Raw genomic sequence first — 26914 nt, 5'->3', positions numbered from 1 at the left:
GACAAAGCCTTGTTCGCTGAAGAAACAGGCATGACCCCCAAGAGGTGAGGATGACAGGACTGGAGGATCTACCTGGGGTGCTTCTGGAGGGGGAGAGTACCTCGTGGGGACGGAGTGGAGCTGGAGGGTACCCTCGGGATGGGGAAGGGGCTGAGCTGACCACCACCCTTGGTCTGTGCTTTGCTGGCAGAACAGCTGTGGTCTTGCTGATCAGAGCAAGTTTTGATGCGGCTCCTGCTGTAGGGCTGGGACTGGGGGCAGGCAAGCAGGGCACCCAGGGGACAAAGTTGATGGAACTCCCTCTCTGGTGTCGACTCTGCACTTGCCCCAGCTAGAGGGTGGGGGCTCCTGGATCTTGTGCCCTGGCCCTGGGCTCTCTGTGCCCAGCCTGCACAAGCTGCTGGGTGTTAGGGCACTTCCTGTCCTTTGCCCTGCGTCTCTCAGGGGCACAGTGCTGCCCTCTCACAGCTTGCTCTTGATCATCTCTCTCTACTTTTTTTCCTTTTGATATTTGTGCTTGCCAGGCAAATTTCACCTCTTAGAGGTTTTTTCTCTCTGACTTATTCAGGCTCATTCACTTCTCATCTAATAACCTCTCATCCAGTAATTCTGTCATTTAGCTCTTCACTCGATGTGTGGGAACCCCCTCCACATACATACACTACAGGCGATGGATTCATCGGGCAATAATATGAATTATTAGCATTCATTAAGGGCTCATGAGCCAGGCTCTAACCTAAGCAGATAATCCTAAAGAAGGATTATCTCATTCAATCCTCACATTAGTCCTGTTAAACAGATACAGTCCTCCTCATTTAATACACAGAAAGGATGAGTAACTTGTATAGGTTCGCACAGTTTGTAAGACCCTTGAAAGAGATATTTCATTCATTTCTGAATTCACAGGATCTGGCATAGAGCCTGACATTAATTGCTGAATGAATGATGCATGCAAAGGGAATCTCCAACTTTTCCCCCAATAATCAATGAACGTCCAGTAAACATTCAGCTTTATGCTGGTGGAAAGGTTAGGTTACTAAAGAATCAACTATGTTACATGTCCTTAAAGAACTTACAGAACATTGAAAGAGACAAGCATGAAAAATAGGTAAGATTGTGTATAAATACATTAGTCGTTGTGTGGCATAGACTATAAATCTTGTAGATTTCAGAGGAGACAGCAATCAGGGTGGTGAGCGGCCAGGTGGGGCCCGAGGTGGGCTCTGAGAACTTGTGGGTTTCAGAGACTGGATTTAGGATAACTCTGGGGGACAGGCTGTGGTGTTGAGTCGGGAGGAGCAGGTGATGGGAGTCACTGAAGGCGTCTACATTTCTCTTTGTTTTCTGGTTCTGTGAGATCAACAGCCTCTCTGGTCCCAGTTTAGTCTTATGTAGTATGAGTGGGTGGCCAAGGTACTCTTCTCTCTTCCTACCCTGATGACACTGGTCACTGGCCAGGCTTTGCCAGTCCCTCTGGAAGGGGCCCACAAGTCCTGCCAAGGCTCCGGACTGTGGGGGGATGGACGTGAGGCAGGTAAGCTGGAGGTGTGTGTGGGGTGCTGTGCGTAGAGAGGGCTGGGGCTATTGGGAGGGGAAAAGAAGAACAAAATCCACAGATGCTTAGGGTCCTTAGAGTCAGCCCTCTGTTCCCTGGGGTTTCACATTCACGGCTTCAACCAACCGTGGGTGTGGGACCCACCAATGTGAACCATACCACAGTCTGGGGGCTCACACAACGGAATGTAATTGTCACACGGTTATGGTGGCTGAAGTCTGAGATCAAGGCCTCGGTAGGGTCTGAGGGCCATGAAGGAGAACCTGCTCCCACCGCCCCCTAGCTTCTGGTGGTTTGGGGGTAGTTTTCGACACTCTGGCTTGTAGACCTCTGCCTTCATCTTAACAGGGTTTTCTCCCTGCATACATGTCTGTGTCCCTTTTTTATAAAAACACCAGTCATCCTGGATTAGGGGTCCATCATACTCCAGTGTGACCTCATCTTTTTAAATTTTTTCGTTATTTACTTATTTGGCTGCGCCAGGGCTTAGCTGTGGCACACAGGATCTTCAGTCTTCCTTGCAGAAGGATCTTTCATGATGGCATGTGAACTCTTAGTTATGACATGTGGGATCTAGCAGCCTGACAAGGAATGGAACCCAGGCCCCCTGCATTGGGAGTGGAGAGTCTTACCCACTGGACCCCAAGGGACGTCCCCAGTTCTTAACCACTGGACCACCAGGGAAGTCCCCACATGACCTCATCATAATTTAACTAATTACATCTGCAACAACCCTGTTTCCAAATAAGGTCACCCTGGGATTGGACTTCAGTATCTGATTTTTTTGGTATGGGGGGAGGGCACACAATTCAACCCATAACAGTCAAAGGACCTAACAGGAGCCAAGGCCGGGGAAGGCATGACTTGATCGGCGTTTAGCTGGACTGGGTTCCAGAGGTTTGGGGAACAGTGTAGGGGGGCACTAACCTAGGAGGCACTTGCTCGCATAGACTCTGGGCCTGTCCTAGGATGGAGAAAGCAGAACTAGTGGGAGCTCTTGACAGAGTGGTTGGAATGAATGCTAGGATGAGTGAGGGGGCCTTCCTCCATATCCACATCACTCCCCTGCTGTCTGAGGAGGGAAAGGGTCTCCACTCTGCAGGCCGTGGTGCTCTGCCTGCAGTCTGAGCGCTGGAGGAAATTGCAAGGCTGGTGTGTGCGCCCCCTGTGGACCCCATGGTCCTCCTAAAGGTGGCCCCCACTGTGGAATAAACATTGAGCAAATATTTAGCAAAGAGTAGTTGGAAGAGGTGTGAGATTTTTGGATGGCCTTAGGTGCCCACTCTTGTGGATCTGGGGCTGAGAGTGGAGGTCTGGAAGGCCAGGCCAGGGAGCAGACTGGAGGTTGACTGGGGGAGCCCAGCTTCTCTGTGATGCAAGGCTTGATGGGGGTGTGAGGTGGCCACCGAGTTGTACCTGGAGTTACTCTGGTTCCTTCTCTGGACCCTCCCCTGGCTAGTGCCCCCATGCGCACCCTCTTCTGTCCCCACCTGAGCCCTGGGAGAACCTGGACTCCGCTGGGCCACTCCTTAGCCAGGGGCCTCTGCAGAACCATGAACGTTCCCGGCATCCGGGAGGCTCGTGGGCACCAGGGGCCTTTCAAGGAGGCCAGCCCTCTGCCGTCTGTCTGCAGACCCCCACTCACTGCAGTGTCCGCGGCTTGCTCCACTAGCTTTCTCTCTTCCCACCTGGAGGTGGAGAGTGTGGGGGGGTTGCTGAGGGAGCAACCCCCGCCCTTGTCCCCAGCAGGCTGCCACCTGCACCATCCTTTCTGTTGCCCCCAATGAAAGGCCTCCACAGGCAACTGGGGGATGAACCCACTTCTCTTTTCCCCTGAGGTTCTTCTCATTCAGGGTGAAAGTTACCATCAGGGAAATAATGTGAGTCACTAGTGAGTCAGGATGGAGACCAGGCGAGGAAGTACGTGGAACCTGGTAATTATGCCCATTCATCCTCCTGCAAAGGCTTCCCAGCTGGCAGGCGCTTCCGCTCTGAGCTGGCTGGGAAGGGTCCACACCTTCTCTGAGGGGGTCTTCCTGACTACCCGCCGCAGCTCTTCCTGTAGGCCTGGGGATGGCAGAGGACTGTGAGAGGTGGGAGAGGGCACGCTGTGTGCCCCAGGAGGGCCAAACCCCTAGAATCCTGGGGGCCCACCCACGGTGTTTGCTCAGAAGAGAACCCTGGTCACCTCCCTTGTAGATGACTTTGAGGGGCCACGGAAAGGTGAACTGTATCACCGGCTGCCTGCCCTGGACTCCCGGCCAGCGCCAGAACAAGCCATGGGACTCATGCCTCAGGCCCCTGCAGGTGCCAGGCCTTTTCTGGACCACTCTTCTCCGGGATCCACCTGTTCCCTTATCACTTCCTACCCTGCTGAGATGTCACCTTCTCCGGGAGGAGACCACTCTCCGTGGAGCAGCCCCTCACCCCCAACTCCTTTTCTCTCTTGCCAGCCTTTATTTTTTCCACAGCACTTTTCACCATCTGACACATTACGTGTTGTGTTGCCTGTTAGATTATCTGTCTCACTGTAGTCGAAATGAAGTGTTGCCAGGGCAAGACCTTGCTATTTTCTTCACTGTTGAACCCCAGCCAGGCATGACTGTTCAACAAATGTAGAACAATAAAATAAATATTTGATATGTATACATTTATATGAAATAAAAATAGCATGAATAGATAAAGGGAAGATATCCTGTCAGCTGTGAGGCACAACGTAAGTACTTTGCTGATTCATAACAGAAGAGTGGTTATGTATTTTATTTGACAAGCTTGGTGTGAAAGAAATGGCTCATTTCCTCACTTTTCCTTTAATTAAAAAAAAATAGACTGAACCGTATCCATCGGCTGGTGGGGAATCTAGTCTTTTTAGTCTGTTGAGGTGCCTTCCCTCTGCCCTCAAAGGGTCGTGTGGGGATCCTGGAGGCTTGTGTGGAACGAAAGTTGTGGGGCTCCCCAGGCCAACCCCCACCTCAGGCAGTCCAGTCACTGCTCCCTGGAAGCTTCTGGAAGTCTGGATCCAGCCTCCCAAGGAGCTCCAAGAAGCAGTCTTCCTGAGGCCCTCTGTCCGTGTAGAGGGGGATGTGAAGAACCCGCACTGGAGACATCGTGGGCTTCCGGCCCTTGAGGAATCTTCTGCTCAGCCACGGTCTCACCCGCCCGCCCCAGACCCGCAGGCCCTCCCACTGCCCTCTGGGTTGGCCTCGCACTTTCTTCAGTGAACTGTGAAGCTTTCAGTCCTCACCACCCACATGGCCCTAAAGTAAGAGGTTGAAAAAGCCAGGTTACCTTTTTGGAATGGAGGAGCGAGAACGCACATGAATAATTCAATAGATTAGCCTCCCACGAAAGTTAAGAACTGACGTTTTGTGAATGATTTTCTTCTTTTTTTTCCCAAATAGAGCTGACTCAAGGTTATCTTGTCATAACAGCAGCTCAGTCATTTGCATTCCTAATATATGCTTTGTCTGGAGGGAGGGCAAGGGCAACTGCAGGCCGGGCTCAGGAGCTGCACCCCTGGCCTCCCCCGTGGCTGCCTTTGGTGATGGTGAGTGTGTCTGCTGCACAGGAGGCAGAGGCTGAGGGTTGTTGCTGACCCAGCCCCCAGGATGGAAGACCCCGAGGGGTGCTGAGTCCCGGCACAGGATCCAGCATTGTGGTGGTTGAAAAGGAGTCAACGCTCTGGCTCCCACGCCTGGCTTTGCCTCCAGCTGGCTGAGCGGTAGCTTCCCATGTTCTGCCTCAGCTTCCTCAGCTGAGATGGGCGGCACACACCCTGTCTGCCTCTTTGGACTAGGGTCAGCTTCAAACAAGAGGATATAAGTCAGGGCCACTAATGGGGATTCCCCAGGCTGTGGGTAGCTCACAGCGGGGAGTATTTGGCCTACACAGCATTTAAAAACTGGCAAATTAAACATTAAAGTCTGGCTATCCAGCATCTCTTGGAAGGATGAACAAAATGGCAACATAAGGCTCAGCTTCCCACATGGCAGCAGTGGGCTGGGGCTCAGGGCACCTACCTGGGCAGGTGTAGCGTGAGATAACCCCTAGTCCCTGCTGCCTTTGCTTCACTCACTCACTTCATTCACCGTCTTCCTTGGTGAACTTTGCTCTGTGGTGGAAGTGAAGCACTTTGTGGGGACGTAAAGTATAGGTTGTTTTGTTCAGGGTGTGTCCCAGGTGAAATGGCCCACGGAGAGTAAAGACAATGATTGGTTAAGGGAGAGGAAGGGTGTTATGGGACTATTCATCACTTTAGAGGTCAATGTCAGGGAATGAGAGTGGCCCTTCTGGCCAGCACAGGGTCTCTGGGGGGTAAAGGCGTCACGTTCTTAGTGGGCCCACTAGCTTGAGATCAAGTTGACTCAAGAAAAAGAGGTGGATTTGGTTCTGTTCTTGGTCAAGATCATAGTTAAGAAGGGCTTAAAAGCTGAGCTAAAACTCAACTGCTGCAGCCGCTTCTGGCTGCTGATCCCTAGGCACTGATCATCACCGGACCCTGGGCTCTCCAGCTGGGGTTGGGGGAGGACAAAGGGCCACAGGCTGGTGACCCCCACAGCAGGTCACCGGGCGCTGAGGAGCTTGGGTGGCAGCAGTTACTCAGAAGAAAGCCATGAAACTCTGGAGCGGCTCCTTCTCTCCAACCTCAGCGTGAAAAAACCTCCCTGGCTTGGTTTCCCCAGCTTCTCCTTTTTGTGTCCGTACCAGCTCTCCTCAATCCCTTCTGTTCGTGCAGCATGAAAAGAGTTACCAGAATGCTTTTGCACCTGCTTTTTCTCACTTGAGAAAGTCCAAGTGTTACTTACTGAGGACCTACTGGGTACCCCCAAAGGTCTACAAAGTCATCTGTGATCGCTGTATTGCTCAGAGTCTACATTGTTTCTGTGATTCTTAAAATAATACATGTTTATCTTAGAGCTTATGGAAAGGACAGCAAAGTATAAATAAGTAGGGGAAGAAGTTCCCTCATCATACCACACTCAGTGACATATTCGTTTTAGGGAATGTTTTCTCCTCGCTGTTGCTCTAAGCACTGTTTTTGTAAAAGAAATGAGATCATAGCGAATGTGTATTCTATTTATTAATTTTTGGCTTAAGTTAATGATTTCCCTGCACCATTTAAAATGACTTCATAGATACAATATTTGGGGGGCCCACATGGCCACATGTCATTTAGCACCGTAGTTCCTTAGCCTCTCCCCAAGTGCTGGGTATTTAGGATGTTTCCTGATTAATAAAAGACCCCAGACAACTGTCTGTCTGGTTTAAAACCCTTTGATCTGTCAACGAAAATTCAATTAACTGTCAAGTTAAGAAGGGAAAAAGGGAATTTTGTTCCAGCCAGACTGAGGATTATAACCTGGGAAGCAGAATCTCAGAAAGCTCTGAGAACTGCTCCACCTTTTAGGAGTCGAAGTCACAGACATACGCATTTAAAAAATATTTATTTATTTTAATTGGAGGTTAATGACTTTACAGTGTTGTGGTGGTTTTTGCCATACACTGACATGACTCACCCATGGATGTACCTGTGTCCCCCCGTCCCAAACCCCCTCCCACCTCCCTTCCCAACCATCCCTCTGGGTTGTCCCAGTGCACCAGCTTTGAGTGCCCCGTTTCATGCAACAGACTTGGACTGGTCATCTATTTCACATAAGACATACACATTTTTGAGACAAAGGAGTTTGCATCAGAACGACATACTGATATTTTCCATAAAGTTCACCAAGGGTGCACAGTCCAGGTGAACACACACCAAGGGAACAGCAAGTCAGCATGACCCGCTACAGAGCTGGGAAAGAGCACTTTTGTTTTGAGAAGTTACATTGCTAGCATCAGAATAAAGAAAAAGACAACAATCTTTCCCGTTGAGCAGGCACTCCCATCTTACAGGAGCTCTGTCTGCACAGTAATGCAGATGAACCCTGCTCATCAGGGAGGGAGAAAGCCCAAACCACAGAGAGATAATTTTATATTTCTTGTCCTGCCTTAAAATATAAATTTTATTTCATCAGATCAAATTTGGATCATTTCCTAAGGATCAGTTTCTAGAAGGAGTATCATGGGGACTGAATGTATAAACACTCTTAAACCTTTTGATACATCTTCCCAAGTTCTTTTACAGAAACCTGGGTGACACCAATGACCAGCCCTAGGTATTAACATTACATTTATCTTGTCAACTTGATAGGTTAATAAAAAAGGATTGCTTTAATTTCATTTGCATGTACTTTGGTTATTAGGGGCTTCCCTGGTGGCTGAGACGGTAAAGAATCTGCCTGCAGTCCAGGAGACTTGGGTTTGATCCCTGGGTCAGGAAAATCCCCTGAGGAAGGGAATGGCAACCCACTCCAGTATCCTTGCCTGGGAAATCTCATGAACAGGGGAGCCTGGTAGGCTACAGTCTATAGGGTCACACAGAGTTGGACACGACTGAGTGACTTACACTTTCACTTTCACACGTGGTTACTAGTGAGGTTAAACCCTCACCACAATTTACCTAGATAATGCATGTGTAAGATTAAAAAAGAAAAGGCTATGGATGTGGAGAGTAAGACTTCTCAGCTGGTGCTCTAATTGCTTTCTTGTCTTCTCTGGCAGAGAACACAGAGTGACATGTGTTTAAATTGTATGTTACTAGATTTAAGCTGTAGGTTATTAGATTTAAGTTTATGCTATTCGATTTAAGCTCTTATATGTATGTTCGCATTTACATATCTGCTTTTGTGGGCTGTTTATATCCTTAGGTTGAGGATTATTTCTTCCTTTTGACAGGTGAGGAAACTGAGGCTTCAGAAGGTAAAAATGCCAGGAGTCACATGATTGCAAAAGGGAGTAGGCTCTGGGGGCATCTCTATTCAGGAATCTTTGGAGGCAGGAACAGGACAGCTGCAGGCACAGGTGATGGAGAGGCTCTGGGAGCGCCTTCTTATCCAGCAATGTCTCCCTCATCAAACTTTTGCTGCTGCCTGAAATCCCACCAAAGGCAGGCCCACAGCCTGGCCACTCCGGTTTCTGACACCTGGGAAAGGCGGTTTCTATGGCGAGCACTGCCTGGGACATGGGCCAAGCCCTGGCCCTGCAGCCTCTGCTCTGCTTTTCCAGTGCCCTCACCCCCGACCCCACGCCCTGGCCTGTGGCCCTTCAAATCCAACCTCTCCATGTCTAGTGCCCACTACTAACAGTCCTCCAATTGTATATCCTACAACTCATCTCTTAGCGTGAGAGTTAGAAACACCTCTGTGTGCACAGCTCTGCCACCGCCCCAGGAAGTTTGGACCCAGTGAGCCATCTGGAGTGTGCCCTCCACCCCCGTTCCCCAAACACCTTGCTTCTTCCTCTTTCCTGGGACGTGAAAACCTCCTGCTCTAATTTTCATCAAGGATCCTGGAATTTTAGAACCTAAAGCTGCCTGAGTCAGCCCCCTTTTCCCCACTCCACTTGCTTCAGGGCTCTTGGGGAAGACTACTTTACACCTGGTTTACAGGCAACTCTATAAATGGCTGTGCGGTTCAGTTCAGTTCAGTTGCTCAGTTGCGTCTGACTCTTTGTGACCCCATGGACAGCAGCACTCCAGGCCTCCCTGTCCATCACCAACTCCCAGAGTTTACCCAAACTAATGCCCATTGAGTCAAGATGCCATCCAGCCATCTCACCCTCTGTCGTCCCCTTCAACCCCCGCCTTCAATCTTTCCCAGCATCAGGGTCTTTTCAAATGAGTCAGTTCTTTGCATCAGGTGGCCAAAGTATTGGAGTTTCAGCTTCAGCATCAGTCCTTCCAATGAACACTCAGGGCTATAAAGGACTATCCGCAAGTAGGGATTATACACAAACAGCAGGCACAGAGCAGTGACTCAGGGCAGAATGTGTGGCGCCGAAGGGGTTGTGAGAGAGAGGAGAGTTCAGCTGACAGAGCTGGGGGCTCAAGGAGAAGAAGGCTCTTCAGCTGGACTTTGAACTTGGGGTAGGAGTCAGGTAAATGGGGGATGGGATGAGATTGAGTGGAAATCCAGGGCAAAGGCTTGAGGGTTGAAATGCCCTGGTGGGTCATGAGGCTGAGGTTTCCCTGGGCTCCAGGTCAAGCTGCAGGGCAGCTGCTGGAAGGGCCCCTGAGTTGAGGGTTTGGAACTTGTCCTTTGGCAGTGGGGATTCTTGGAAGGTTCTGGAACAGAGGAGGTGGCTGCTGGCATGGTCATTAGGAAGCAGCTCTGAGAGAATGTGGGGGTACACGGAGACCGGAGATGAACTTGGAGGTAGCTGGCTTCCATGCTCTACTGACCTGAGGAACATAGAAAAGACAGTGACTCCGGTCTCCGCCTGCAGAGCCCGAGGAGGCCATGGCTGGAAGCATATATATTTTTAATCCAATCCATATATTTTAATAACCCTTCATAATATTGGGGGGATATTATTAATGCTCAAAATACTTCAAGCTAGGCTTCAGAAGTACATAAATTGAGAACTTCCAGATGTACAAACTGGATTTAGAAAAGGCAGAGGAACCAGAGATCAAATTGGCAACATCTGCTGAATCATAGGAAAAGCAAGGGATTTCCAGAAAAACATCTACGTCTGCTTCACTGACTACACTAAAGCTTTTGACTGTGCAGATCACAGCAAACTGTAGAAATCTTCCTGACCCAGGAATCAAACTGGGGTCTACCTGCATTGCAGGCAGATTCTTTCCTAACTGAGCTGTCAGTGAATGGCCCTTCTGTGTCACAGTTCCTGGTGAAATATAGTAATTGATGTTTTCTTAGTAGTTTGTCACTTCTGCAACCCTGGGAGGGACTGTCTTGTGAAGGGACACCCCGTCTCAGCAGCCAGTCTGGGCAAGAGAGTGGCGGTGTTACTGGCTGACCCACTTGGTGGAGGACATGAGTCTTGCTGGCTGGACTCTTTCTAAGGAGCCTGTGAGTTTTCTAGCTGGCTGCTGGGCTGGGAATTGCTTGAATGTGCTTGTGAATCGGCTAATTTGCAAAATTTCGGGTGGAAATACTACTGTGTTCTTGGCCAATAGGTATTCTGGTACAGATTTTAGGTTGGTTTTTAGAGTCAGAAGGTACTATATTTAGGATGGCCACTTGATAGCCTTGTGACCTTGGGCAAGTTACCAAACCTCTCTGAGCTACACATTTCATCAACTATAAGTGCAGAGAATGGGACTTGCCACATGAAGCTGTTGTAGGGATGGAGAGCATATATGTGAAGTGCTCACAAAATGTTTCCCCTCCTAATAAATCAAATCCAAATTCCTTCTAAGAAATAGCTAATAATATTTCCTCAAAATATCTCTTTGAAAGGAAATGTAACCCCTTCAAATCAATAAACAGATTAATGAATAGTTTATTTTATAGATGCTCACAGTGTATTTATAAATGTATATATGATGTTGTTAGGTCACTAAGTCATATCCAACTCTTTGTGACCCCATGGACTGTAGCCCACCAGGCTCCTCTGTCCATGGGATTTCCCAGGCAAGAATACTAGAGTGAGTTGCCATTTCCCTCTTCAGAGGATTTTCCCGACCCAGGGATCGAACCTGGGTCTCCTGCTTGGCAGGTAGATTCTTTACCACTGAGCCAATATGGAAGCCCAAATATGTGATGGGTTTATAGAAGTATGCAATATTGTATTGTGGATAGACAAGTATATAAAGGGACTTGTCTGATGGTCCAGTGGCTAAGAGTCTGAGCTCCCAAGGCAGGGGGCCTGGGTTCAATCCCTGATCAGGGAACTAGATCCCACATGTTGCATATAAGACCTGATACAGCCAAATAAATAAAGAAATATTTGGGCTTCCTTGGTGGCTCAGACGGTAAAGCATCTGCCTGCAATGTGGGAGACCTGGGTTTGATCCTTGGGTCGGGACGATCCCCTGGAGAAGGAAATGGCAACCCAGTCCAGTACTGTTGCCTGGAAAATTCCATGGATGGAGGAGCCTGGTGGGCTACTGTCCACGGGGTGGCAAAGAGTTGGCCATGACTGAGCAACTTCACTGGTTCAAGAATATAAAGATCTTGAGCCAGAACAAGTGCAATGCTGCTGCTGTTCCCTGAACACGCTGGGAGCTGAAGGCACTTGCTGCAGCTTCAGGCTCTGACCTGCGAGTTGTGCCTGTTCTGTCCCCAGTTCCGCTCTGCTGTGGAGGCGGAGAGCGTGGACAGAGAATCCGAGTCACTCGGCAAAACATCCACTGAGCACCTCACGTGTGTGGCCCTTCTGCTCACAGGGCCCCAAGGGCCTCTTCCGCCCAGCGTGTGGCTGGAAACCAGGCTGACTCACAGGCAGGAGGTGACCTGTCTTGCCATCGAGGACACAGCTCAGCCTGGTGATACTTTTCTGGTCAAGCACTTTGGAGACATCGAGACGGCTCTCCTGACTTGAAAGATAGCAACAGAGGCCGAGAGAGACCTGGAGACTTCACTGGGGTCACTCAGCTCATTAGCGGCTGGTCCGGGTGGACCAAAGCCCAGCTCTGACCACCATCCCTGCCCCGTTCCCCTTAGCATAGAGGCTGTTTATTAAAGGGCTTTATTTTTAGGGGTTTAAGAGTTTTATTTTTGTTTGTTTTATTCTCCACTTTCACGGTGAAGTTTATCCCACGTGCCAGAGTCTTTGATGGGACTTGAATATTCACATTTGAGGGCAAAGCCAGCCTCTAGGAGGTGCACTGAAGCTCGGTGTGGTGGGCAGGGGTTCCCTACAGGGGACGTTTGGCAATGTCTGGAGACAGTTTTGGTCATCACAGCAGGAGGGTGGGTCAGGAGGTGCTGCGGGCCTCAGAGGGTAGAAATCAGGGATGCTGCTCACTAGGGGTGCACAGGACACCCCCCAACAAGCACTGTGCAGCCCCAAATGGCAGCAGCGCCAGACCGAGCTGCCCTGGTGATGGGGCAGCAGCACCCCTTTGGTCTGTAGCCTTCTCTTTGGCCCTGGGCAGGTTCCCTCCATGAAACCCAGCCATGGCCAAAGATTTGGGGCAGCGTGGCTGGGACCAGGCATGCACAGTAAGCCTCTTTTCAGGTCTGTGCAGCTGTTTTCAGCCTAGTATCTCCCTGCATGAGGCCAGCAGCGCAGAGCTCCTCTGGGTCAAGCCTCCTGCCATCTGTCTGTCTTGGGGGCAGGTAGAGGGCCCAGCCTGCTTGGGCTTAAGGCAGGGGCCCTGGGGGCGTGGAGGTGGGTAGTAGCTGATGTTCCTTATGAACCTAAAGCGATTTTCCTGCCCGCCACTCCATTTTGCACCCTTACCTTCTGCGGCCCCAGCACCGCACCTTCCAAAGCTTTCTAGATCTGTGTCCAGAGAATAGATTTGCTTCTTACAAGCAGTCAGGGCTCCTCTCTCTGGCCTAAGGCAAGTGGCCCATCTGCTTTTGCTCTTCCAGAATGTTGTCGCTGATCCCCTTCTGTGCCTCCCCTCCATCTGTACTGGGGGAGGGAGCGAAGAGAACCAGGTGTGTTGAGTTCATCTCTTAAACAGGAGGCCTGTCCTTATGTGTTGGAAAACTAGATTTCATTAAAAGCTTTGCTGTGTGTCTGGCCTCTGAGGAAGGCAAAGAGCTGAGGAGCTGGAGCGAGTTGCTAGAGGTGGAATTGAAGGGTGCACCAGACAGGGCGTAGAGGAGCTCGGTGACCTTGATCTCACTAAGCCTCAGTGTCTCTGCATGTATGATGACGCGTAACCCTGGCCTGCCCATCCAGGTGAACTGAGGGCACGGATGTGGACCAGCAGAGAACCCTGTAAAGGACTCTGGTTTATTACGGTCATCCTTCTGGATGGACAGCACTCTCGTCTCCATTAGGCGTGGTCAAGGCAATGTGTCACATGGCACACACTGGACCGCGGCTCCCCGGTGACGGGCTTACCCAGCACATGAGCATCAGTACCGACTGCCTCGTTCTCTTGCCAGAGGCCTCCAGTTTGGTTGGCAGAGTGGCGACCAGCTGGCCAATTGGACGGGGCTCTTTAATGTCACGGACGACCCGGCAGTGCAGAGCGGCAGTGACTCCAGTTCCAGGTACAGACCCCCGGTGAACAACCAGGGTGGGGGGAAGCTCTTCTCGGGGCAACCTTGCAGCCTCTGCCCCTCTGGGCTGCTCTCAGAGAAGAGGAAGTCTCAGTGCAATGGCCCAGAGCTCACCCTGGCATCTGACCTGGGCTGCTTAGATAGGAGGGTGAGGGCCAGGACCCAGCCAGAGCAAAGCAGGGACTCGCCGCCCCCTCTCTTGGAATGAGGGTGGGGGGCGATGGAGTGGGAGTCTGGGTCTCCAGCCTCCCTTTGAGGTGGGGGCAATATTCCAGCCCTCCTGGAAGGATTTTGGGGTTGTGTCAGGGTGACATCAGGGTGGGCAAAGACCATTGGTTTCCTGCTCCTCTGAAATCCACTGAGCAGGCTGTCCCTACTCTGCCCAGCCTTGGCTGGGCTGATCTTGGCTGTACTAAGTTGCTCAGACATGTCCGACCCTATGGACTGTAGCTCACCAGGCTCCTCTGTCCATGGGATTCTCCAGGCAAGAATACTGGAGTGGGTTGCCTTTTCCTCCTCCAGAGGATCTTCTCGAACCAGGGATTGAACCCACATCTCTTATGTCTCCTGCGTTGGCAGACGGTCTCTTTACCCCTGGTGCCACCTGGGAAGCCCTTGACCTTGGTTGGGGAAGAACCATTTTCATCAAGATATGATCCTGAGAACTGACATTTATACCATCACATGGTTATTTCTTCTCGATCTGCTGTAGTGTTTGGAGCTAAAATCAGTAATGAGGGGCATTCTGTATATCCAGGAGAAGGAACTATTTGTAGAACAAATGAGAATGGAGTATTCTCAGGTGGAGCACGCTCATTGTGGGTAGGGTGGGGGTGGTCATTTCGGGGAATTTTTTCAGACAAGGTGGGATGCTCTTTCTGCTTGAAGGAGGGTGTGGCTGCAACCTGCCTACTAAGGTTTTCTCTGGGCTAAGTTATTTGGTTTCTTAATTTTTGCATTTCCAAGTGCAGGCTAACTATTAGATTAATTTCCCTGGGAGAGGCCTGGGTTTTTGTTGCTGTCAATTTTGACACTACAACATCAAACTGTCCCTGCAGAAGAGAAGTAGCATGTTTTTCAGGGGCTTCAATATGCGTGGTTTTATCCAATGCTTTGAAAAAGAGAAGATGTGGCCCCAGTGTCAGACGCCGATGGGGGAGGTGAACAGACAGGCCTTGGGGTGTGGGGCAGCCATGGGCCATTGCCTAGAATCTGGGTCTTATTCGGACTCTTTAGGAGCCTAGTTCTTTACATATATCTGTGGTGGGAGCCCTGGCCTGCCACTTGGCGCCTGGGATTGTCACCCAGTGAGAGGACAAGTCCCGACTTGTCTGTTCCATACGTTGAGCTTCCAGCATTGGCTTCTGCTGTGTGACCCGCCCACCCAGATGCCCTGGGGTGTCTGGGTAAGTCTGCAGGTGTCTGTCTCCCTGGGAAGGACTCCCTGAAGGGTTCACAGAGCAGGTTTGGCTAGAAAAGAAGGAAATGGCAACCCACTCCAGTACTCTTGCCTGGAGAATCCCATGCATGGAGGAGCCTGGTAGGCTACAGTCCATGGGGTTGCAAAGAGTCGGACACGACTGAGCGACAAACTACTACGACTACTAAGACGGGACAGGCCCTTGGGAGGCTGTTCTGGGCAGATGTCCTGGGCTGGGGCTGAGACCACTGCATAGATTCTGTTTCTGACTTTTCCTACTGCTAGCAGCTTCTGTCTCTTTGTTCTTTCCCTGCAATTTCGCCTCTAATTTCTCTGCCTTTCTCACCCTACCTAGTCTCTGCTCTTTCTTTCCTCCTGCCACCCTCTCTGGGTCCACTTTTTCTTTCTCAGTCCCTGTGTCCGGCCTCTCTCCTCCTCCCTCTCATCTCCTTTGCCCTTGATCCTCTCTCCTGCTCTCAACAGCGCAGGTCAGCCTCCCCTCCCTGTCTCTCTGGGCCCCTCGGGTTCAGACACACTACTGCTTCCATCAGGTGCCTTTATTCAACATCATCACCAGCTGAGTTGGTTTCCTTCCGGAGAGCCATTTGACCAAGAGCCCTCTGAACTCCTTAATAAATGTGATGACCACACATTCCAAGTTCTTCTTGGGCACTGCCAACTCAGATCCCAATTTCTGATTGACCTCTAAACTCCCCACATAGGTGAGAAAACACAGTATGTCTTTCCCACGTGCAGAAAATAATGGTTCATGTAATTAGAATGGACCCGTGTGTTGGAGATTCTTTTCCTCGGTGTGGGAGCAGGTTCTGCCTTCTTTAAAATGGACAGGACAGCTCCTCGCAGCAGATGCGGACTTAGGGGAGGACCTGATGCCACTGGGAAAGGACTCTGCTGAGTGAAAGTGCATCATCCCAGCAGACAACTGTCCGTGCCTGAAATGCGGGATGAGCTTCGTGGTATTTTGCCTACTGAATAATTCAGCGCATGCCGTATTTTGCTATCTGTAGCTGTGTGGAGGGTTGAAGTGTGGTACCCCGGAAGTCATTTATTATTAACACCCGTTGGAAGGGAGGTCAGGAGGTATGTACCATTTATAACAGAGGATAAAGATGGGCAAAAAAAAAAAAAAGCAATGACTCATAAGTTATGTACTCAACCAGGAGCCACAAGGAGAAGGAGCAGGTCCACATGATCGGTCTGGAACACTCCAAACAGGACCACAAAGAAAATCCAGGTCAGATGATGCTCATAAAGGCTGTGGCCAGGTCTTCACTTTGGACAGGAGCTGGGGAAGTGCAGCTGGCAAGTGTGTGAGTTACAAAATATACATTGACATATAGCTTTGTTAATTTCAGGTCTAGATCTAAAAGTGTCCAATAGGCATCTAAGGAGAACTGCTGTAGAGAGCAGATAGGAAGAATTGGTAATCAGCAAGTGCTTCTATTTCAGTGGCTGCCTTGATGGAGCAGGAAGGTCTTTGAAGAGAGTTATCATCATCTTCGGATTGCGTGTTTGTGTTTCTATCTCCCCACCTAGGCAGTGATTGTGCTTCTCCCTCTTTGAATTTTCAGCACCCAGTATGGCACCAGCTCAATAAATGTTAATCGAATAAAGGATGAATAAGCAAGGACAAAGTAAAGACTATTGGTAAGAATGCAGACTTCAACGTTAGTGTCCCTGAATTCTCCCTTAGAGATTTATCCCTTTGGATTAAACCTTGTCTTCTCCTGGCAGTATCCTTGAAAATTAATCCCTGGGGAGGGGAAATATTTTGGAATCATAAACTCATTCACAGTTTAGAACGACCAGAGGATTTTCTCTCTTGGGTAGGTGGTCAGGAGTCTGAAAATCTGGGTGGCAGTGTAGGAAAAAGGAGACTGAAGGTGGGGGGGTGTGTGTGGATAAAAACAGAAGGCAGTGAAGGCAGATGATATACTTTTGCAATAACTGACTGAGAGCCGCCCCTCAGCCCCGCCCCCCACCCCATACCACCACCCCCACTACGGAGTATGGCAATTCTGACAAGGGGAAGATGGGGGAGTGGAAGGGGGGTGAAGGGCTCTTGTCCTCTCAGCTCACTGCTTTCACCTCTCCAGCCTGGCCAGCTTCTTGCAAACCCAGTGACCATCTGGAGGGCAGGGGAGGCATAGTGCCCACCTGCCAAAGTGGGCAGGCAGCGCCCACTGCCTCGGGACACCACAGGGAAAGGTCACCCAATCTTAGGGGCTGAAGGCAGCTGAGGCAGAAGTCCCCCAGGTGCTAACTCTCAGCCTGGTCTGTAGTCACCACTCAAAAGACTTCACTCAGCTTCAGACGGTTCCTGATCCATGCCCCAGCCCTTGTCCTCTTCCAGGATCCGCCTCCCACTCCAGTGCCTCCTGGAAGCTTTCCCTGATAGCCACTTTTACTCCACGTTCTGTAAGATGTGTCTGCATCGGGGTTGGGGGTGGGGGGTGAGTGAAAGTGAAAGTCGCTCAGTTGTGCCTGACTCTTTGTGATCCCAATAGTCCATGGAATTCTCTAGGCTAGAATACTGGAGTGGGTCTATCCTTTCCCTTTCCCAGGGGGTCTTCCCAACCCAGGAATCAAACCAGGATCTCCTGCATTTGCAGGTGGATTCTTTACCAACTGAGTATCAGGGAAGGAAGCAATTTCTATCATCACACACAGAGAACTCCCCAGCCAGTGCACATGAGCCCCTCTATGCTTGCTCAGGCCTTCCCCAAATCCCAAGGATGCTCCTGTGCCAGAGAAGGGGGCTGGACCACCTGTGTGTGCAGTGTCAGGGCCCTCCGAACCTTCTTACTTCAGACCCAGCCCACAGGCAGCGCCTCCTCCCAGGGTGCATACAACCGTGGCCCCCTGGTCCGGAACCACATGGCAGGAGATGGTTTGCAAAGACAGGGAAGGACCACTTGTAGAGCAGAGCTGAGGACAGAGTTTCCCTGCGCTGCTGGGCTTCCACCTGGGGTGCTGGGGACTTCCCATGGGGAAAGAAGCACCAGAACAGGAGTAGCAGGCAGGCCCCAGACTGGCGACACAGTCGCCTCTTTGCTCCGCAGAACAGCAGGCCCAGTGAATGTGTGTTTCTTTCTGAAAGAAAGAGCCTTTCTTTCTGGGTCAAGGTCTGCGTTCCAGGCGAGCGTGTATGCCTGGGGTGTGGAATCATCATATTTCAGAGCTGGAAGGAACTTGACTGAATTGAATTTAGCATTTTATTATGCTGTCTTGAATTGTTCCCTAATTGTCTCATGACAGTGTATAATTAGGGAATAAATTGTGTGATGCAGCTGGCGAGGGCTCCGGGAGCCTAGGGTACAAGTTGGAGGTGCTTCTGTGGAGGGGAGGGACTTGGATTGGACGTGGACAGGCAATGATGCCATGGCTGAGCGCTACTAGGGGCTGGCTGTGTGCCAGGCATGGTGCTGGGCGCCTGATGCGTTACCCTCAGACCTTTGAGGGGGTGCTGTCATTGCCCCCATTTTACAGATGAGGAACTGAGACCCCACTTCCAGGTGGCGGTGGGTGGTGGAGCTGGAACACACCCCTTGCTCTGTAACTCTGAGTCCTGGCACCTGTGGGCCATTCAGAGGGATTCTATTTTCCGGGCTGTGGATAGACACCCAAGGTTGGGTTAGGTTGGGTCTCCTTGGCTGTCCTTGCCAAGGCATCTCAGCTCCTGGCTGTTAGACTGGACTAAAATGGCCGTATTGATCTAAGTAGGTAACTGACATGCACGTTTTCTCCCAGTGCTGCCATGAACACTATAGGCAAGAAAAGACAATCTTGAGGGCGTCTCATCCCCTCCTCTCCTGTCTCTTTCCCACTTTTGACCTTCTGCGCTCTCCTTCACCCCCAGCCTCTATGCTTTGTGTTCCTTCCATCTCCTCCTGCGGGTCCTGGATTTCAAAGAGGAACCCTGGGTGGCAAGGTTAGCCCAAGGGAAAGACTTTCCCACGGAGGACTTACAGAGGAGGTGTGGTGACAACTTTGAGGGGTGGGGTCTGCACGTCTGCATTTGAGTGCAGGCTGGCTTAGCATAAGCCTTTTGGGTCAATTTTTGCTTCTGGGGAAAAGGACATACATAAATAAATAAGAGATTAGGAGAGTAGTCTGAATCTGGGGGTCACCTGCATCAACACGAGTATTGTGAGAGAATCAAATTATCGAGAGAGAGGATGGAGAGTGATCAGCAGTCTTTGGATGGAATTGCCTCCTTATTTGGTTCAGTTTAAAATGGAAAAATTCCTCCTGTGGTTCTGATATGCTATCTGGATGTTCTTCTTTGCTTTTTGACTGCCAGATTTTTCTATGAATATCCCTTAAGTTTAGCAGATTATTTGGAATGAAACTACTTTTTTTTTTTTTTAAAGAATCCTCATTCTATTAATTTATTTTAAATAATGGGTGAAAAATAAATAACCAGAACTCTCGGGCTCTGTCTAAGTAAGATGGCACTGCTTCTCTGTTTCCTCCCACGCACCCAGTGTGGGCTTCTGGCGGCAGGCAGAGGAGGCCGACTGTGAAAGCAGGGCTGTTGGGGCTCCGAGAGGCCTCCGATGGGGTCGTTCTGTGAGCTCTCCTGGCCAGCAAGCTTTGCGGACCTTGGCTGTGTCTGAATTGAGTCTCCTGGTCCAATAACCACCGACATGAGCCTTTCTGTGCCTCAGTTGCCTCCTCCTCTGTGAAACTCCCACTTTGCTCCATCACCAGTGGGGTCCCCTGGGTGGGCCCACAGCTGGGTAGGAGGTTTCCCTTGGGGCCGGCTTTTCACATCAGATGACCCTGGCCCTACCTCTTCCTCACTCCCCAGTCAGCTCCCCAGACCGTCTGTCCCTCCCTCCAGCGGTCCGTTCTTCCTCCTCTCCTTCACGGCTCCCACGCTTCCTGCCTCCTGGACCATCGTCAGGAATTTCATACTAGTTCCTTAGCAAAGACAGGAGGCCACAGAAAGGAGTGAGAATGGAAGGAAACGGAGAATGGAAAGGACAGGGGCTCTGGGGTCTGGTTAAGAGGACCAGCATCCATCTGGGAATCAGTTTAGGGGATGCTTAGAAGGGAAGACAGCTAGGCTCTCCAGGTGCCCACTCCATGTAGCCATGCACAGCCTGCAACCCCTTCTTTGATGTTGGTGGAGGCTGTGCTGGGACCGTGGGCAGTGGGGCTCCTGGAGCCTGGAAGAGAGGCCGGTCCTTCACTGTAGGCCTCCCCTCTGGGCCTGCAAATCTTCCCTCCCTCACGCTCAGCTGGGGCTCCTTGATTTACCTTCCGGAACCTCCTAGACACTTCCGTCTGCTCTTCGTCCAGCAGCTCCTTCACACGTTAGGGAATCCCATCCTCTCACCTGAGACCCACTCCTCACACGCTCACTGTCTTAGTCTGTGCGGGCTGCTCTGATGAAATACTACACACCAGGAGGCTCATCAACAACAGGGATTTGCTTTCCACAGCTCTGAAGGCTGGGCGTCTGAGCCTGTGTGGTCGCCAGCACGGTCAGGCGAGGACCCTGTTCCGGGTGGCAGACACTGTCATCACATGGTGGAAGGAGCTAAAGAACTCTCTGGGGTCTCTTTTATAAAGGCACAAATCCCATTCAAGGGGCACCAGCCTCATGACCTCATTACCCCCGAAGGCCCCATCTCCTGATATCATCACCTTGGGGGTTAGGGTTCCAGCATATGAATTTTGGGGGGACATGCATTCAGCTCAGTGAATGCACCTGCTGCTTCACTTTGAGCCTCCACAGTCTCTGCCTCCAGCACCCCCTACTTCCAGTCTTGCCTCAACCCATACCAGTGGGGCTCTTGAATGACACAGGGACCTCCCTGGGCTCCTGTTGTCTGGAACACCATCAGTGTCTGGGAACGAAGTGGTGTATGCGAGAGACACACACTGCTGGATGGACTTCACCTTCTCCCAGCCAGTGACTGCTGGGGCTCAAAGTATTGTAGCCCCAGTGAACTCCATGGTCCAGATGGAGCTCTGGAGGGGGCTTCAGGCTGGACAGGGGAGCCCTCTCTGGGGCAGGCTTATGGGGAAGGGCTAGGAGGAATGACAGAGACAGACTCTGCACCCTAGAGCCAGGGCATGCTGAAACGAGGCCCCCTCAGCCTGCAAAGCTGGAGCCCAGGCCCTTGTGGGAGGACAGGACCCAGTATTCAGCAGCTGCAGCCACATTTGCGTTTGTCTTCTCACTTAAAGGAGGCCGTCCATTGCTGATCAGGCAGCCAGCGCTGCCCAGCCCTGCCCCCACCTCCCCAAGGGCACAGAGATGGGGCAGGGTGAATGCAGCCTGGCCAGCGTCGGCTTTGGCTGCCGGAAGCCAAGTGGCATCTGAGCTGAGCTGGGCTCCTGATGTGACCGGCGGTGACTATTTATACCTGTGAGGTGTCCTGCCAGCATCTCCTCCCCTTTGAACTGGGTAGAGATCGTCTTTCCAGAATTCAAAGAAGAGATAGTGACTAGCTCACCTTGAGAGGCTCGTGGAGTTAGGGAGGTCGGAGAAACTGCGGCCGTCAGTCTTCTAGCAGCTCATGGCAATGCTTGAGATATTTAGAGAAAGAGCTGTGGCTTAAAAGGGCATTTGTTAGTGATTTCCGATAATAAGAGTCATAACTACATTACAGAAAGTGTATAAAAATGTAGAAAAGAGTTTTTTTTTAAATCATAATTCTCTACCTAGAGCAACCTACTATTAATATCTTGTTATCATCCTTTCCCATGGGCTCACATATGTATATATAATTGTTTTTGGAGATCATAGTTTTGTAGCTTGCTTTTTCACTCAGTATTATCGTGTATATCATTTTCTCATGTCATTATACACAAAATTTCAGCATCATTTTGATGTCTGCATGATGACCAGTATCCAGAGCAAGCAGGGACTTCTATGGCTTCCTCCAGAATGCCATCCTCAGGCCTCCTCTCAGAAGCAGAATCGAGGAATGACCCAGTGTGCTGCTTACAGTCTTATTTCCTCAAGTCGTTTATCTTTAGAGGCTGAGATGGAACAGCACAGCCTTCTAAAAGCACAGCCCAGATAGGCTGGAGAAAGAAGCAAGGGCTATATTAGCTCCATTTTTTTCAGATGGAAAAATGAGGCTTTAGACCTAGGCCTGGAGTGATTGTGATTACCTGGCTGGGGTACCACATGCAATGTTTTCAGGGTGCCTGGGATTTTTTTAAAATCATCAGGTGTGGTTAGACACACAGATGTGGAAATGACGGTCAGGAAGGAAGAGGTTTTTATACTTTCAGATCCTAAAAAACGGGACCATACCATACCATGTAGGGCCACACGGGAAGGCACCAGCGTCAGTCAAGAAGCAGAAGGAGCAAAGGGAAAAGTGGACAAAAGCCTTTCTTGTGGTTTCTGTGTAAGGAACGGATGAGCAGGCACACGGGGTTAAGACTGGCTTGTTTTAATAATTTCAGAGGGCTCTGGGGCAGAGAGCTGCCCCAAGTTGTCTGGTAGCTGGCCTGTGGGTGGTTAGGGCAGAGGAATAGGTGGCCCTAAGTGTGAGAGGAGGAGAAAGAGGAGGAGGAGGAGGTGGTGGCGAGTGTGAGCTCTGGCTTGCTTGGTTTGCACATGAAGGTGTGCTCACAGGTTTTTTTGTTTGTTTGTTTGTTTGTTTTTACCATATCTAGGAATTGATTAGCTCTAGGAGAAGGCAATGGCACCCCACTCCAGTACTCTTGCCTGGAAAATCCCATGGGCGGAGGAACCTGGAAGGCTGCAGTCCATGGGGTCGCTGAGGGTCGGGCACGACTGAGCGACTTCACTTTGACTTTTCACTTTCATGCATTGGAGAAGGAAATGGCAACCCACTCCAGTGCTCTTGCCTGGAGAATCCCAGGGATGGGGGAGCCTGGTGGGCTGCTGTCTATGGGGTCACACAGGGTCGGACATGACTGAGGTGACTTAGCAGTAGCAGCAGGAGAGACAGTCTCTCTGGGGCCAGGATAGCCCCAGATGTCAAAGCATCAGAAACACAGTTAATCCACGGAGTTTGCAGCAGAGATGCAGTGATCAGGGACATCCCTACGTCAAAGAAGAACTCAGCGTGGGCTTTACCCTCAGGGTGATGGGGGAGAGGTTTCCCAATAACAGCAGGAGAATGGCAACCAGTCCAGATGGTGGAGAACTTCTGAGCTATGCATTTCTTTCTCATCTCTGTCCTCAGCCAGCTGAGGGACTGTAAGCACGTCTCTGACTCACTGGGCCTCCATTGGCAGATCACGTCCTTTCATGGCAGGAGAAAGGGGAAGAAGGGGAATAGACATTTTCTGGGCACTTCCTGTGTGCCAGACACTATACTAATGCTTTCTTTGAGATTCTTATCATTATCTTATCTCAGCCAATTATCTTATCTTGCCACAGGTGTACTTCGTTTTTTTTTGCTGATTTTGCAAATGAGAAAACTAAGGCTCATGGAAATAATGGGCCCCTGGCTAGGGATGGGCAAAGAAGGATGTGAACCCTATTCTGAAACCCTTGCCATCTAATAGCCACTAAACACACCACGTGAGACCATTTGGAATCACTGAACTGCCAAGTGATGATATTGGGGATGCAAGAGAAAGGGAGACGGAGTGGAGGCTGGCAGAGGGAAAGTGAGGATGGCTTGTGAAGGTGACGAAGGGGCTGGCTGATCAAAGGGAGGTGCTGATTGGTTTTAACTTCCTTTGAGAGTTTCTCTTGTTTGCTGTGCTTAGTCCCTCAGTCATGTCCGACTCTTTGTGACCCCATGGACTACAGCCCGCCAGGGTCCTCTGTCCATGGGGAGTCTCCAGGCAGAATACTGGCGTAGGTGCCATGCCCTCCTCCAGGGGATCTTCCCTACCTGGGGATCAAACACAGGTCTCCCGCATTGCAGGCAGATTCTTTACTCTTTGAGCCACCAGGGAAGCCGGTAAACATTCCCTTGTTTATGGATCATTAATTCATAGTTGTTCTGGCTTGGTTAGTTAAGTGGGAAACACTGAAGAAACTTTGGGGTTGTATCTTAGTGCTGGATGGGACTTCAGATACCACCTCATTCAAATTATTTAGGAGGATAAAAAAGAGGCTCAGAGAGGTGAAGCGGTTTACCCAAAGCCACACGGCTGGTTTAGAGGCATATCCTGGGTGTGTCTGTAAGTGTCCCAACTCCTGAGAACACTAGTATAAGTTTCCTCTTAATTATCTTCTATGTCATTAGAATCTGGAATGTTTCTTAGTAGTTGCCTGAGATCACGGCTTCAGAAGACCCAGTGGATTCCCAAGAGCTCAGTGTCACTGGCTGTGGTTGCAAATGATGATCTTTGTGATAAGACACCAGACCTCACTTACTGTTGTGTGATGGAAAAATGACCTAAGTTAGAGACAAGCTCATGGACTTTTTTTTAGCCCCAGGCTGACACCTTGTTCTTGGTTGCATATAACAGAAACCATTTTAGTTAAAGCAGAAAGGGATTGACTAAGGGTAAGGCTAGCACAGAATCACTGGGAAAGCTGAAGAAAAACTCTAGGCCAGCTTCCAAGAATGTCTCTGCAAACTGCATTGTAAAACTGGGCCACTGTGGAAGCCTCTGATAAAATCATGAAGGTGCCGCCACCACTGCAATTTCCAAGAGCCATGCCACCTCTGCCACATTCTGCCAGGGAAACAATGCCTTGAGCCTTGACATTCTTCTAGACCATGGCTCTGAATCAGTCTCATGCTACTGATTGTGAAAGTGTTAGTTGCTTAGGTGTGTCAGACTCTTTGCAACCCCATGGACTATAGACCTCCAGGCTCCTATGTCCATGGGAAGAATTTTCACAGGCAAGAATACTGGAATGAGTTGCCATTCCCTTCTCCAGGGATCTTCCTGGCCCAGGGATTGAATCTCTGAATCAGCTTTGCAGGCTGATTCTGTACCTTCTGAGCCTCCAGGGAAGCTACTGACTGGTTGAACCTAAATTGCCTGGAGGACCCTAGCTACAAAGGAGTCTGGGAAATGTAGTTTTTAGCTTTCTTGTCTCTGTAGTGCAAATATGCAGAGATAACAAAGACAGATTCCACATGTTTCAGATATTCCTCATTTGGAAAGGGAAATAGATATATAAACAGACAATTATAATACAATGCTATCTGCTCTAATTAAGAGAAAATGTATAGAATAACCTGAGAGTGAGCATTAGAAAAGTCTTCCCAGAAGGAGGGGCATTTGAGGTAGGTACTGAAGGATCAATGTGAGTTTGCCAAGTGAGAAAGACAATGAAAAAAACTGTAAAACATAAAGGAAACAGAAAAAGGAGAGTGATATTTTAGGATCTTCAGTGCCTCAGTTCAGTTCAGTTGCTCAGTTGTGTTCGACTCTTTGCAACCCCATGGACTGCAGCATGCCAGGCCTCCCTGTCCATCACCAACTCCCAGAGTTTACTCAAACTCATGTTCATTGAGTCGGTGATGCCATCCAACCATCTCATCTTCTATCATCTCCTTCTCCTCCTGCCTTCAATCTTTCCCAGCATCAGGGTCTTTTCACATGAGTCAGCTCTTCGCATCAGGTGGCCAAAGTATTGGAGTTTCAACTTCAACATCAATCCTTCCAATGGATATTCAGGACTGATTTCCTTTAGGATGGACTGTTTGGGTCTCCTTGCAGTCCAAGGGACTCTCAAGAGTTTTCTCCAACATCACAGTTCAAAAGCATCAATTCTTCAGGCTCAGCTTTCTTTATAGTCCAACTCTCACACCCATACATGACTACTGGAAAAACCATAACTTTGACTAGACGGACCTTTGTTGGCAAGGTAATGTCTCTGCTTTTTAATATGCTGTCTGGTTGGTCATAACTTTCCTTCCAAGGAGTAAGCATCTTTTAATTTCATGGCTGCAATCACCATCTGCAGTGATTTTGGAGCCCCCCGAAATAAAGTCTGTTACTGTTTCCACTGTTTCCCCATCTATTTGCCATGAAGTGATGGAACCAGATGCCATGATCTTTGTTTTCTGAATGTTGAGTTTTAAGCCAACTTTTTTACTCTCCTCTTTCACTTTCATCAGGAGGCTCTTTAGTTCTTCTTTGCTTTCGGCCATAAGGGTGGTGTCATCTGTGTTTCTGAGGTTATTGATATTTCTCCTGGCAATCTTGATTCCAGCTTGTGCTTCTTCCAGCCCAGTGTTTCTCATGATGTACTCTGCATAGAAGTTAAATAAGCAGGGTGACAGTATACAGCCTTGATGTATTCCTTTTCCTATTTGGAACCAGTCTGTTGTTCCATGTCCAGTTCTAACTGTTGCTTCCTGACCTGCATACAGATTTCTTAAGAGGCAGGTCAGGTGGTCAGGTATTCCCATCTCTTTCAGAATTTTCCACAGTTTATTGTGATCCACACAGTCAAAGGCTTTGGCATAGTCAATAAAGAAGCAGCAGCTGTTTTTCTGGAACTCTCTTGCTTTTTTGATGATCCAACGGATGCTGGCAATTTGATCTCTGGCTCCTCTGCCTTTTCTAAATCCAGCTTGAACATTTGGAAGTTCACGGTTCACGTACTGTTGAAGCCTGGCTTGGAGAATTTTGAGCATTACTTTACGAAATCTGCTTAAATTCTTTTATAACATGAAAAGTAGGAGATGATTTATTTTGTATCGATAGGAGTCAATTTGTTGTGTAAAATATTTTTTAATATTCTAAAATATATTTAAAATGTCTTAAATGTATGATTATAATATTTAAAATTAAATTATAGTAAAATAATAACAAATATTTACGAATATATATTTAAGTTATTTAAAAAGAAGCCAGTTAATTGGATAGATGTCTCAGTATTTCTAAAGCACCACAGACATAAGTTTGTCTATGTAAGTTAGTGAGAATATTTGTGAAACAGCTGCTGCCATGTTTTGGGAAGGTTTGTGGGAA

General features: G+C 49.6%; 1 protein-coding gene across 2 annotated transcripts in view; it reads left to right on the top strand.

Annotated features, from left to right (window-relative positions):
* The window catches only part of ST8SIA5 (ST8 alpha-N-acetyl-neuraminide alpha-2,8-sialyltransferase 5), a 69738-nt gene that overhangs the window by 15290 nt on the left and 27534 nt on the right, over positions 1 to 26914 (top strand). Inside the window, exon 2 of one of the 2 annotated variants that reach the window (XM_013974425.2) lies at positions 13465 to 13572. The exons of the other annotated variant lie outside the window; for it this stretch is intronic. Coding sequence (XP_013829879.1) covers positions 13465 to 13572 — 108 coding nt within the window. The remainder of the gene's footprint in view (positions 1 to 13464; positions 13573 to 26914) is intronic. 2 annotated transcript variants of the gene reach the window in all.

The sequence above is a fragment of the Capra hircus genome, chromosome 24 (assembly GCF_001704415.2).
Source record: "Capra hircus breed San Clemente chromosome 24, ASM170441v1, whole genome shotgun sequence".
Classification (NCBI taxonomy): domain Eukaryota; kingdom Metazoa; phylum Chordata; class Mammalia; order Artiodactyla; family Bovidae; genus Capra; species Capra hircus.
This window is presented reverse-complemented; position numbering and strand designations above follow the sequence as displayed.